The 15,000-nt window shown below is 34.6% G+C and overlaps 2 protein-coding genes across 2 annotated transcripts; both read right to left on the reverse strand.

Moving 5' to 3' along the window:
* Positions 1-4,547: 4,547 nt before the first annotated feature.
* On the reverse strand, positions 4,548-8,700 carry LOC145297548 (uncharacterized). The gene is made up of 2 exons (XM_080143515.1): positions 5,495-8,700; positions 4,548-5,367 (listed from the first exon to the last, which is right to left on the reverse strand). Exons 1-2 carry the CDS (start codon positions 8,631-8,633, stop codon positions 5,195-5,197), a joined length of 3,312 nt encoding a protein of 1,103 aa, XP_079999641.1. The 5' UTR covers positions 8,634-8,700; the 3' UTR covers positions 4,548-5,194.
* LOC145297938 (uncharacterized) lies at positions 8,647-11,569 on the reverse strand. The gene is made up of 3 exons (XM_080144280.1): positions 10,972-11,569; positions 8,790-9,682; positions 8,647-8,691 (listed from the first exon to the last, which is right to left on the reverse strand). Exons 1-3 carry the CDS (start codon positions 11,291-11,293, stop codon positions 8,647-8,649), a joined length of 1,260 nt encoding a protein of 419 aa, XP_080000406.1. The 5' UTR covers positions 11,294-11,569.
* Positions 11,570-15,000: the final 3,431 nt, after the last annotated feature.

The raw sequence follows: 15,000 nt of genomic DNA on the forward strand, positions 1-15,000 counted from the left end.
CATTTCTCCTCACACCACAACTCATTTTTTGCAACCCCCTCTTTGTAATACAGATCTGAATAATGAGAAAATCTGATTTTTTAACAAAAACTTTAAAATAACTTTTTTAGATTAATTTTTTAAAAAATTGTTTCAGAATAGAAAATCTTTAAAATTTAATAAGGACATATTTCATACAGGTTTCATTAACAAATATTCAGTACACAACGAGAAAAATAGAGATGAAAATTTCAAAAGGACTGTATAACTGGTTACGGTCAATATTAGTCCTCGCCAGCGAAAGTCTTTGCTATTGTTATTCTATTATCATTATTATTTAAAACATTTTGTGTCCTGCTCTTTCGCGCAAGGATTAATATATACTTATATTTATTTTATTTTGTCTTAAATTCCTTTATATATATATATATATATATATATATATATATATATATTATATGTATTTATACAAACATACATTCATATTTTTTCCAAATATATTTACTAATTTGAAGCTAACACTGAACTATTGAACACAATTGTCTAGATGGCCTAATTCTAATAATATTCATTAGTGAGATTTAAAATGGGAAAGTTTAATATCTGGTTTAGTGCAAGCAATTTGCAAAATTTCTTGCCTCTTATTAATTAAATTATCCTTGGACGTTGTTATATAATAAGATTCCACGGTGTAAAGACAACATTTTAAAATATTACCAAGCGTGTATGCATTTATATTCAATTCGAATTGGACGTTATTTCCTCATAAATCTCTAACACACAGCTCATGATGTAGGATTTTCTATTAAGATACAAGTTAGTCTTTACATTGAAGGAGAATGCATGAGTTCTATATCTTCCTTGAAAATGCAAACAGTGGATCAAGTATATGTTCTTGTTTATTTTTCTCTACAATGTTGTTTTTATACACTATGTTAGAAGTTAGACATTTATCTTACAGAAGGCATTTTTCTACATTTCTACAATTACATTTACAGTTTAGCTGCAAGGTTCAGATTGCTTTTTTAAAGGTTTGTTTTAGTATTGTTAGAAACTTTATAGAATGATATAACAGATATATAGAAAGACAATTTAACTCTGTATTAATAATCTTCCCTAGCGTGCTATCTCTAGGAAAGTCTTCTTTTTTTTTTAAATAATCCGATAGAATTCTCTAGCAATATTAGTTAGGAAGCGTTTACTACATGGTGGTTACACAATATTGAATTATGACGCTCATTTTCTTCCTCCTAACATAATCTAATGCGAGTTGGGGTGGATCATGTTCCATGTTCACGTCGCTTATATGCACATAGTAATTATGTGTTTATTTATATTTTTGTTGTTAATTTTAGATGTAATGGTACCCATAATCATATTATGTGATATAATATGAGATGGTCTTCCGTGTCCATATTTAGCCCAACTAGTCCAACGGTTCCATTTTAATAAAGATTTGACCAATATACAGTTTAATGGACTATTTTTCGTGGCGGTATTATTGTAAAGACACGCCCACTTTCCTACTAAATTAAAATCCGCGTGTGAAAAGGTGCATTTCTTTTTTTTTCTTTCTTTTTTTTCTTTCTTTTTCTTTCTTTTCTTCTTTCTTTTTTCTTTCTTTCTTTCTTTTATTTCTTTTTTTCCCTTTCTTTTATTTGCTTTCTTTTAAGCTATTGATATTTACAATGTTATTGTGTGACAATAATAAGCGTCGAAAACAACAGCTTATCCGCTCCAAATATAATCAAATCGCAGGTCATCCCAGTCTTAGGTAATTAATACAGTCAATGGCTAATATGGCTATTATTAATTAAATGAAAGAAAGAAGAGCGATGCATTGCGGAAAGGCATTGACTCAATTCGATTGGAAGTAGTAATTATCCATTTCAACTACTCGGCCTTTGACTCCGCTTATTAAACCGAGAAGATAAAATCAGTTGAAAAGAGATTGTTTTTATGTATAGATTTTATGAAAATATGTGCAGACACGAAGTAGTAATTTTAACGGCACTCTTGACCGAATACTCGTACACGAGGAGGCACTTTTAGTTATTGGTTTTATCGGTGCTTAATTGTCTATCTGATTGTTAAGTAATTATATCTAAGCCGTAATTCCATAGAGGTAACGATGTGCGAATCTTTTAAAATATATCGTAAATGAAATTTAGATAAAGTAATTTAATTTATGAATCGGAATCGTACAACCTTTTATTTGATCGACGTGAATTTATTGTTGATATTGATTTCCTCAATTCTTTTTTTAACAATGGAATTATCAAGGCTCAACTGCCATTCGAGAATATGGCTGTCAGATGGTCGGTGAGGCAACACCGTAGTTGATCGTTAATGATGAGACACGGTAGAATTTTACTTCTAAATCGTACTTCTATGGGTAAAACTTGCGTAGAATGCGCTGTTTTACGGTCGTTGGAAAAATCGAACGAAAATTTAAATTTCGTTCCGTTTAAATCGTTTTAATTACAATTGCGCATGCGTCCTAAAAATCGAAAGTAATTGGTAAAAGAATAAAAATGGAAAATTATATAGCCTCCAATAATCAGAGCTTTTCTTTAAATATGGTTTTGTCCGTAAAAAGTAACATCTATATTTTTTTCTTTTGTAAGATAATTGTTGAATTGACATTTTTTTCGTTAAAAAAGTAACTTTTATCGTAAAAAAGGTTAAAAAAAAATTGGTACGTTATTACAGTGCATCCAACTCACCGTTCAAATTCGCAATGATAACCTTAATAGGTTTTCGGTTATGCTGACAAGGTTGACGGTGTCTATTCCGAAAGCCGTTGTTTACATGTGAAGATGGAAAGATGTTTATTCGGTTATCTCCAATGTGAACGGTGAGTTAGACTTATATATATATATATATATATATATATATATATATATATATATATATATATATACTAAAAAGATATACCGAATTGACTTTTTTCGTTTTTGTTAATAACATTTTATTTTAAAAAATATCAAAACGGTATACCAAATTGACTTTTATTTATTTATTTCGTTTTTGTTAATAAAATTTCATATATAAAAAAAAACAAATCTGTCGTTTTTTTTTGTTTTTTTTTAAGTACGATTGTTGAATGTTATTCTGTCGATTACTTTCGATTTGTTTGGCCGCATGCGCAAGTTAACAAGAAGCTTACAACGGAACGAAATTTAATTTTCCATTCCATTTTCCCAACAATCATAAAACAGCACATTCTACGCAAGTTTTACCATTCTATGAATTAACGATGTGCCAATTAATAGCAATGCATCGTAAATTTAATTTGGATGACTTTAATCCGCATGAATCAACATTGTACGACTATTTTACCGAAGTGTTTTTCTTGTTGACATTGGTTTACCTAATTTTTTTTTTTACAAGAAGATCATCGTTTATCAAGCTCAAAAGGCCTCTCTAGGATAAATGCTAATGAGCTTCAGGTGATCGATGAGACAACACCGTGATGATTATTAATGATGTAAATCGGCAAAATCTGATTATTTAATATGGCGACTCAACAGGAACTTGTTTACATTGAACTTTAAAACGACCATTCAGCTGGGAAGTCCCGCGGTACTTTTTTTCCATAGACAAGCAACTTATAGGAAAGAAAAATGCTAATGAAATTTTCGTCCGGCCTGAGGTGTATATAGTGAGTAAGGGAAATAATTGGTAGCGGCTGAAGTTAGACGGGTTTTTTTTGGGGGGGGGGCAATGTTTTATAGAAGAAGGGCAAAAGATTAAAGTTCAGTTTTGATTAATCTATTTACAAGAGGGATCACGTGAAGATTGACAACATAAGTAAAAGTTGTACTATGAAACTGATTCGAGCGTGGCATACTCAGGTCGATAGTCCGCGACCTTATTCCTCATCACCATCACTTCTCCTGACACTTTGATTAAAACAAAATACTTTTTCAATATCTATTAATTATTAGGTCTGCCAAAGGTTTCCTTTTGATCTTTTTCGTATTAAAAATACAAGCAAAATATATATATATATATTTAGTATATGTCATCATCATCATCATCATCATCATCATCATCATCATCATCATCATCATCATCATCATCATCATCATCATCGGCGGCTCACATAGAGCTCTCACACAAGTCACCAAACGATCTGATTGGAGACCTGTGGTGTTCTCTGGAAGCTGAGTGACAATAAGTCTCCCCAGACGTCCAGCTCTCTCCTCCTCCTTCGATAGCATTTGCAAATAGATTTGCATCATCGTAACGGCCTCTTACCATTGATTTCTCGCTGGCAGTGGCCATTGGTTTATACTGGAATTTGAGTGGCACTAATAGGCTATGGGCCCAAAGGTCAAAATCCCTCTAGATTTTTGATTCTGTGACCTCGGTTGGGGGTGGAAGAAAAAATGGTGTCAAATGAATGCCAATAGACTCCTGAACATCATATTTTTTTTCACAAGCACAAATGTTGCGCATTAATGAAAACGGCGGCCATATTTAAAGATGGCCGACAATCATCAAATAGAACATTATGACTTGCTTAAACCTTAGTAGCACACAAACCGATAACAATACAGACATCTAGTTTAGCACATTTTATTCCCAATTTATTTCTTCATCATTTAATACATAAATATTGGACTTAATATATTTACTATGCTTCAAAATAGGGAATATTTTTCTAAAAAAGCTTTTTTCAAACATCTTATTTGAAACAACTTCAATCTTTTCTGTGGATAACTAAAGAAATAGATTTACATTTTGATATTTCTCATGTAGAGACACCTATAGTCTACCAATATTATTAGTCATACAAATCTATTGCTATATTTTGTATGTAACAAGGTCGTTTAAACCTGAGGTAGAGCTGCGATTTTGTGTCATTTTTTATACACATCAACTTGGTAAAATATACAATGTTTGTCAATTTTCATTAAAAAGTATTTTTTTGAATCTATGAATAATAACACAGATTTAAAGGACAAAAAGGCATTTTTAATGAAAGTTAAACAAACAACATGTTAGTAAATAAGATCATATATGCTTTTATTTAAAACTGATCACTGCTTATGCCACTTCATCATCATCGTCGTCGTCATCACCATCATCAGTGTCATCATCATCATGTCCAATGTTTTTACTAATTTTATAACAAGAATCTCTTGCACACTTGCACATATCTGTGCATGGGACCCTGTTTTGGAGACATGTACAAATGTTAACGTCTTTACAATGACTTTTTTTTACATTTGGCAGAGCAGTTAATTAAATCAATTAAACTGTCTGGAGCAGGAAGAAGATTCATCCAATGGATTACTAAATCTCCATTTTCTATCTTCCATCCATGACAATCAGGGGATGGTATATCAGGATTTGCATGGAGGCTCCTTTTATAGACACCTGAAAAAAGAAAGAAATTAACATTAATATTGAATAATTTTCATCCTTTCTAATAAGCAAATAACAATGAAACTCCATATATTTAATTTTTACATATAATTGGAAATTAAATATTTATAAAACGTACCTGCTTGATAGTTAGCTCGCTTGATGTGTTCACTCAGGGCATCTTGATTTGGAGGCATTGTGATTTCCAATTTTCTTTGGAATCTAAACATGTTGTATCTGGCTTCATTAACACTTGTGACATTTTGTTGGCCATACAACCTGCAAACAAACATTTCCAATGATTTTGCTGTGTCTGGTTTCACATAAAATTCATTACCAAGATCACTGAATGCGTAACAAAACTCATTCTCTCTCAGTAATAAACTAAGTGCTTTCTTTTTGCCCTTTCCGTAAAATGAACTGACACTATCACATCCTGTAAAACAATGTAGACCAATCAAGGCTTGACTGACAGACTCTCCAATGTTGTCTTTTATCATCTTGATGTCTATTGTTCGCAAATTTGTTCCTCTTCCTGTGTGGAAGTATAAATGTGCGGGAATAAGATTTTGTAAAGAAACTCCAATTACAAACACATCGGTATCAGGACTCATAATGATTACATCCGTACTAGTGTTGGCTGCAAAAGAAGCATGCAAATAAATCCGTGTATCAGCTTCTTCTTGTGAGCTACAAAGTTTTGTCTCTTCTAACCGGATGACAATATCACTTGCCTCTTTTCCAGGTGAGAAGGAATGACATTTCTTGTTATGCGCCAAGAATACCTTCACTCCTCTAAGCTCTGATGTTGAAACATTAGACCATGTTTCATCCAAGAATTCTATTAAGGACTTTTTATTCTCTCCATTTGAAAGAAATTTCTTCCATTGCTGAGGAAGGAGCTGACCATGGATTCTTATCTGAGAGCTAGTAGCAGCTCTTTTATCCCTCTCGATATTTTTTATAGAGATCTGCTGGTATGTATCAGTAACAAAATGAATTTCTTTAGAATGATTCGATTTTGCCCTGTTCACTAAACTTTTCAAAATAACAAGAGCAAGATTAAGAAATGTTTTCTCTCCTTGTAATTTGTTCAAATTTAATTGGTGTATCAGCGACATACCATCCACTATATATATGCCACCTACTATAGGGTTCTCAACAATAGGATTGTTAGCATGGCTTTCTAAAGCATGAAGTAAGTTTGCTTTATTAGTTTTAACCAACGATCCATGTGAATTTGCAAGGGACAATGGTAATGGACCTAAGGAATATGACAGTAATTCTTGAAGATTAATGTTCCGGATTCTACCAATCACAACCAATCTTGCTAGGAGATTTCTATCTGCTTCCAAAGTGATATCCTTTCCGTGGACATGATGATTTGATTTTTTAGACATACTGGAGAATGTTTTTAAATTCATTCTTTTCATCGGGGCAAAAAAATCAACTTCTCCCGTTTGTAGACGCTGCCCACAGAAATTTTCAAATTCTGATTCGCCCCTTGCCTTAGCAAATTGCAGATCATTTTGAACATCTTGTGTCGCAACTAATCCTGATGCAATATGGATCAACTCAGCTGGTTCATACTCAAATGGATTAAACATACTGTTTACTGTGTCTATTATCTTTCCAATAGCAAGCTTATCATGTTTCATCCGACTGTGTAAAAGATCTGATCGTGTTCCACTTCGTTCTCCTTTGCCAGCCATAGTTTCACATTCATGGGTAATAGACCCTCTCGCATGATGGGACCATATCCACCTGTTGACGGCTCTCTTGTTTGTGCTGAAGCCTGTCATACCACCTTTTGTTTTTGAATCACGATTAGCAGTTTGTTCGATGGTTTGGTCACAAGGAATTTTAGCAAAGGCATTTGAGCTTCTTTGAACAGCAAAATCTCCTCCAATACATTGTGTATATATCACTGGATGAGTATTAGCGAGATTAGACATCTCCAACCAGTAAACTGGAAGGTATCTGCTATAATTTACATGGTCATATGCAAACACCCAAGGTAACATCTGTCTAACACTTGCCAAGTGAAGTTCCCAGTTTGACTCTCGAATACCTCTAAGGAAAAGTAAAAGAATTTCTACAATGTCAATATAAGAACTCCAGAATGCAAAAGTTTGCTTTTTGTTGCCAACCTGTATAAATTCTTCATAGGATGATAGAAAACTTTGAAAATGTTCTCCCTTCAGAATTTCTTCATACTGAGGTCCTGGGAATGATTGTGACAAGGATGTCATTAAATGCTTCACTTTTTCTGCCTTTTCTTCAGGAATGCTGTTTAAATAGGTTGTCAAACGCATATGCTGCATTGCTTCGGCCACTAATTTATGGGCTCTAACTGCTCTGTTATAGTGTCTACCTGTGAAAACTCCATTTATTGAGCCTACAGCAACAACTTCTGATTCTATTAGAATATCTTGAAGCCCGGCATCACGAAAACGCTTTCCCAAACACCCAAGAAAGGACATTGCTGTATGAAAAGCACCAAGTCGAATCACCAATCTCTTCATGAAATATGGATTTCTCCATCTAATTAATTGTGCCTTTGAATAGATTGCTTGATCCATTACAATAACAAGAGACTCTAACTTGAGTTGATCTGCAATGTCAATGCTTTTTTTTAGAATTGTAAGGACTGTATCCATTTCTGTGGGGCTAACATCAATTACGGGTAAATAACCTATGGTAGATTTTGATGCAATCTCCCTTTTGCACAGGAGTTGGTTAAACCCAGTCCAAGATGGTAATATAATTTCACTGCCGAATTTTGTGATATAGTACGCTATATCAAGTTTTAGAGAATTTTGCAGAAATACACGATCTGAATGAAGTGAAACATGTTCAGCAAATGGTAGTGGGCCATCTTTTCTTCCACCGGTGTATGTAGCCAAATTTACTTCTGGTGGTTCCAATGTTCTTTTCCGTGTTCTTTTGAGTCCTTCTACTGCAATCTTAGATGCACACGGTTCGACTAACATATTTTGTATTATTATCCCAGTTGTGTTGTGTGTTGTTCCATGTCCAGATAAAGTTTCCTCACCAAAATCATTATTGTCCCAGACCAAAGTTGTTGGAATACCTGCCTGGATGGTGGATGGAATAGAATTTTCTCCACGATTGATTTCAAGTTCAGCTAGTGCTGTATCATGATTTAAAACCACCGAATGAGAAACACAATGTCCCAAACCATTCAATAAACCAATCACTTGGGCAGATCCAGACAGATGGCGTACAGCCATACCAAGTGATAAATGTTTTGGCATTAATGTACGTCCGTTAGAAGACAAAAATATAATGTCTTGTGAAATAGACAAAATCTTTCTATAGACGGATGCAGATATATCCATTATTTTTTCTGTGCACAAATCTTCAGATGCCCCAACTATCCATGCAAGAAAGTTAAATAAAATATGGGGCACCATCTTTTCAGCCTCCTGCAAATTTAATGCTTCTGCTGTTGGCGGCCATAACGAAGGAGGTTTTACTTGTTGAATAATATTTCTCAGATCCATAGCTGTTATGTACAAGTTAGAAAGAGGATTTGGATCTGAGCGTACATGACTTGTTTGTTGGTTTGTGTCATTTTCTGACGACTCTGTTTCACTTGGAGTTGTGGTATGTGTTTCCTCATGGAGTACTGTTTTTTCCTCTACAAGAGAAGACACTGTAATGTCATTTACATACACGATGTCACCTTGTGATCTCATTTTAGGAGTGATGAAGCATAATTGAGGAAATTTTTTCATTAATCTTTGTTTTAAATATCCTGTTTTATATAAATGCGCATCAACTCCATGTGTTTCTTTAATCTGTTTGACAAACAAATCTTTCAATTTTTTAAGTCTCATGATTTCCTTGTTTTCGATAATCCTTGTTTGGACTAATTTCGCAAAGACCTCAAATGCTTTAGCATATGAAGTTTGCTCAGAGTGTTCGGTTTTGGTTGGTTTGGTTAAATATCGAGTGAAGTCACGGTAACATGAGTTATGATATTTCACTTCGATTGCTACACAATCTTTATTCCTTATTTGCATGAGGAGTGATTCATTTTCATTTTCTTCTGCTGCTCGTTTTAAATTAGCAGCTTCTATTGTCGAACATCTGACAAGTTTTTCCCTGTTTCTTTTGCCAGATCCTTTGCACACTATAGTTTTTACTTTTTGGCATAGTATGCAAACATCTGGTAAAATATGCTCTGATCTAGCTGGCAAAGATGGTCGATCAAAATTGGAACGAAGAACCCGTCTTTTTTTAGCTGGTGGATCATCATTTTCGGCAGTAGTCGCATCAATGTTTTCTTGAGATGGGGACCCTGTAAAAATAAATATATTTAGGAGTTTAATATGCATTTGAAATAACAAAGTATATGGAAAAGTTCAAATTAAAAATATCCAATCATTATTTCATAAATCCAAAACATTTCATTAAAAATTTAAGATTTTTTTTGTATAGTGCTGATAAAACTTCTGTGAAAAAATTGTATGTTATTAATTTACATTCTACAATTAAATCGTCTGGTGACTCATTATTAATCGGACCAAGGGATGTTTACAAAATCATGCAATATATTTATCATTGGAATTGGTAGGTAAATTCAATATGCAATGCACTTTATTTTACTAGTGAGTTACCACTTATCAAGGCTAAAAGCCACACGAGGATAAAGGTTAATGGAATAGATTGTCAAGTGACTGATTGTGGAAGTGCTAGAATCAAGAAATGGTACCATAGACAGTTGTATCTATATTTAGAATCATAAAAGAAATGAAACATTTCCAGATTAAAACCAATAGCTAAAATTATTGAAATTATGAAAACTGTTAAATAGTAACAGCATTTGGCTAAGAGCAAAGTGTACCCTTTATTCTGATAATACAGGTTATCTTTTGTTTCAGATTTGTGAAGGAGAAATCTTTCTAAACTGAGGCAATTGTAATTTTTGTTCTAATCAGAATACATTTTTGGTGAACTAAATTTTACCCACAATAAAACCCTGTTTTGTATCTATGTTCTCGTGGGGGAGGCAAGTAAATAGAAATAAACTCTAGTTTTTTTTTTTTGTTTTCTTTACAAGTGAAATTTTCTAAAACAGATGCCAACTTTTATGTACATATTCAATTGTTTGAAAAGATATTAATGTAGATTAACACCCTCATTTAAATCGCTCCCTCCCCCGAGAAGAAAAAAGATTGTACAACTTAGAAGTTTACAAAAAAAAAAAAAAAAAAAAAAAAAAATTAAAAATCAATTAAATTGAATAAATATATTTTAGAATTTAGAGGTGTTGACCTTTTTTCTAGTGAAGATAAATTCTGTGCGTTTTTTTATTGGGAGAGGAGGGGGTAAATTACAATCTTGGCACTCAGACTTAGGGTTAATGGTAAAAAAAAAATTAACAATAGTCTCCAGGAAATGGAGGATGATTTTCCATTAAATTTATATACGAAATGTTACTCTAAATCCATTTTTTCCTACCATAAAATTTTTCATGCTGTTCAGTTCACACGTACTTGCCTAAGTGAATAGAGGGAGTATAAGAAAAATTGTCTCTTTCCAAATACGTATCAATAAAAATAAAAATTATTAAAAGCTTAAACTTACCTTCGAAAACGTTATCAGTATTCTTTTCTAGTTTTTTCTGAATTCTTTCAATTTTCTGATAATCCGTGAAACGTGCATAACAAGTTTGGTGAAACCCAACACGAGGTGGTATTTCAGTTGAATCACAGCTTAAGTCAAAGTTTTTCGCAATTTCTGCTTGTGGTCCATGTAAACCTTTCCATTTTTTAACATATTCTAAAAAGCGCGTCCATGTCTTCACTGAAAAAAATCTAACATTCAATGTTTTAGTTGGAAATATGCACATAACGCACTCTTTTTTGTCTTTGTTTACAAACATTTCTTCTTCACTGGAGGCAGCCATATTGAATTTTTAACTCGCACTACGATGATTGTGATTGGTAGATTGTAAGGAGTAAATAAAAGAAGTATTCTGAATGGCTACTTTTTTGTACGAAGGCAACTTAACAGTTAGCATTTTTTTGTGCATTAAAATTAAAATTATTTATTAATGCACCATAATCTTGCTTGTGAAATTTTTTTCCATGTTTCTTATGATTTTATACATATTATATCCAAAAATCATGCCCACCCCTTTTACATCTCATTAAAATTAAGAATTTTCACTCTGGGCCGACGGCCTATAAGACTCCCCAAGATCCCAGTTCTCTTCGCACTTGTCCAGCGGAGGTCTGGCCAGTGCTCCCTGTTCGGTCTTTCCATCCTCCTTGACCCTTCTCGGCTCTTTGGTAACACTTTTTTTGGGGGGGGGGGAACGGTGGTGAAATAATGGAGAGATGCATGGTTTGGGGGGTGGGTAGAGCATGTAGATCTGCAGCTTCGGTGTTCTTCATTCCCTGTAACGCTTCTTCGTTATATCGTATTGTATTATTCTCCGCATTCAATGGTTTTCCTTAATATTTCAGCCATTTTACTTATCGGTAGGCGTTGTATTTTTGCAACTATTCCTCTGATTCCAATTTCTGACATTCTTTTTTCCAGGTTTTTCGTGATTGTTCCTAGTGCTCCTACTATTATCGATACTATTTTGATTTTCTTCATCATCCAAATTCCTTTTAACTCTCTGGCTTGTTCTGTGTATTTGCTTCGTTTCTCTTTTTCTTTCATACTCACCCTATGGTCAGCTGGGACAGCAAAGTCTACGATTTGACAGGATTTCTCTTTCTTGTTAATTATTACGACATCTGGTCTTCTTGCTTGGATAGGTTTGTCCGTCTGTATGTCTATGTCCCATAGGATTTTGTGGTTCTCGTTTTCGAGTGCTGTTGCGGATTTATGCTTGTACCATTTATCTGTATGCTCAAAGTGCAGTCGTTTGCACAATTCCCAGTGCACCGTCCTCCCCACTTGGTCATGACTGTTTTTGTATTCCTTTTGGGCCAGTTTGCTGCATTCACTTACTATATGGTTTATCGTTTCGTCTCTTTGTCACCAGAGTCTGCATTTGCTGTTTTCTTGTGTTTTATCGATCCTTGCTTTGATATGGTTGGTTCTTATCGAGTTATCTTGTGCTGCAGTTATTAGGGATTCAGTTTCTCGGTTTATATGTCCTTTTCGCATCCATGTCCAGGTGTTTTCGTTATTCTCATCTTTTGTCATTCTTATGAATCTTCCGTGGAGTTGTTTCTCTTCCCATTTCTCTTCTCTGGTTTTGTCATTTGTCTCTCTGTTTTCTATTTTGTTGGTTTTCTCCGCATCTCTCACTGCCATAATTATTCTTTCAGTGTTTTGCATTATGTATTTTTCTAGTTATTTTTTTTTGTGTGTGTCCTTCACACAGTCTTCTATACAGATCAGTTCTCTCTCGCCGTCTTTCCTTTTCACGTAGAGTCTGTCAATATCGTCCTTTGGGTGTAGTGCATTATGCATGGTCATGAATTTCCTGGTTTTCTAGTCGAGCTGATCGGTTCTTCTTTTGTCCATCCTATAAACGGTCCAGAGTATCTCACTAGTGACACTGCCCATGTATTTATATCTTTTATAAGGTTTCTGCTATATAATTTAGTTTCCAGGAGTTTTCTTGTTCTCCTGAGGTATTCCTTTCCAATTTTCTCTTTCATTTCTGTTGCTCTGATGGTGTCCGCTTCCAGAATTCCCAAGTATTTATAGTCGTCTTGTTCCCCTAGTGCCATCATTTCTGTTTGGTTGGGTAGTTCCATGCCTTCTGTCGTTTCCAGTTTTCCCTTTCTTATAACTAGTAGTGCGCACTTTTCCATTCCAAATTCCATTTGGATATCTTGGCTGAAGATCCTGGTCGTGCTAATTAGTGTCTCTATCTCCTTTTCGGTTCTTGCAAAGAGTTTCAGACTGTCCATGTACATCAGGTGGTTCATTTTTTCCTCCGTATTGGGGAACTTGTATCCGGCTTGGCACTTTTTCAGAATACTATTCAAGGGCATCATGGCTATGATGAACAGTAATGGTGATAATGAATCTCCTTGGAGGATGCCTCTTTGTATGTTAATTTCTGTTATGTGTTGTCCATCTGCTGTCAATTCCAGTCTCCATGTTTTCATTGCATTTTCTATTACATTGGTGATCCCACTTAGTATCTTATACATTTTTAGGTATTCTATTATCCATGCTTGGGGGATACGCTTTTTTGTAGGCGATCCGTGCGATGCCTAAATTTTTATTCTTACTTTTTACCTCCTTTAGGATCTTTTGATCAACATATAGCAGATCATGTGTTCCTCTTTTCCCTTTTTGGCATCTTTTCTGTTCCTCGGGTATGAGTCCACGATTATTCAGTGAGTGGTAGATTTGTTCCCTCAGTTGTGCTGTCAGTATCTTCCACATGGTGGGTAGGCACGTGATTGGCCTATAGTTGCTAGGGACGGTTCCTTTCTTCGTGTCCTTCTGTAGCAGTATGGTTATACCTTTTGTCATCCAGTCTGGTACGTATACATCTTCTCAGGTTTTGGGCTAGCCTTTCGTGTAAGGTTGTGAATTTTTTGAACCAGTATGCATGTATCCCGTCGTGCCCTGGTGCTCTTCAGTTTGCCATTTTTCCTATGGTTTTCTTTAGGGTTTCCTTGCTGATTTCATTCGCTGTTCCTTCTTCGATTTGTTGTAACTCTTCTTTCATGTCTTTCAGCCATTCGGCATTTCTACTGTGTTCTCGTCGCTCTTCCCATATGTTACTCCAGTAGAGTTTTGTTTCTGTCGGATTTGGTTGTTCTGTTTTTGTTTTTCCTCCGTTCACATTTTGGTAGAATTGGCTTTCATTAGTTTCAAATGTTCTGTTTTGTTTGCATTGTTCAGATTTATATCTATATCGTCTCAATCTCGCTTCTTTTGTTTTTATTTTTTGGTCCAGTTCTTCATGTTTCTTGTTTAGCCTCTCCCTGCCAGTTACATTTCCAATATTCCTTTTTTTTCTACATTGCTTTCTTCCTGTTGATCATTTTGGTTTCTTTTTTATGTCCGTGTATTTGGGTTTCTAGTCTTATTTCCCCTCCAGGTTTTGTCGGTCCGCTTGTTCCTGGTTGTTTTTCTGATTTGAGATTCATACTTACCATTTTGGCGCCTGCGTAAATGAGGTTATTTTAAGTCTGTGATTGTGTTTGTTGGGATGTGTGGGAGGAGTTTGTTAACCTTCTCAGTTTCTGTTTTTAATTTCTTCTGCTCTTGGTTCTTTAACGATGGGAGTTTTGTTTTTTCCTCGTTCATGAACTGTATTATTTTATTTATTTCATTTGCTTCATTCTCCGTTAGTTTTGTTTCATTGTTCTCGGTTTCAACGTTTTTAGTCTTTGGTCTTCGTAGGTCCTGGGCCTTTGGTGTTTTTACTTGTGAGGCTTCAACTTGTGGGGTTTTTCTCCGAGCAGTTCCATTGGGGAGGTGTTTCTTGTTCAGTTTCCTCATTTATTTTTCGCTGAATTTCTGCTAGTTCTAGTTTAGCGAGTCAAACTTTCTTGAGTATCAGTCTTGCTTGGTCCGCAATTCTTTGTTCTGTCGCTTGGTGGTCACTGGAAAGGTCCCATAGTTCTTTCACTCGTTTCCGATAACCTCCATATCTATATTCAGGATGACTTCTATAATAGCATT

Source organism: Euprymna scolopes, chromosome 18 (genome assembly GCF_053919585.1).
Source record: "Euprymna scolopes isolate OS-2025 chromosome 18, ASM5391958v1, whole genome shotgun sequence".
Classification (NCBI taxonomy): Eukaryota; Metazoa; Mollusca; class Cephalopoda; order Sepiida; family Sepiolidae; genus Euprymna; species Euprymna scolopes.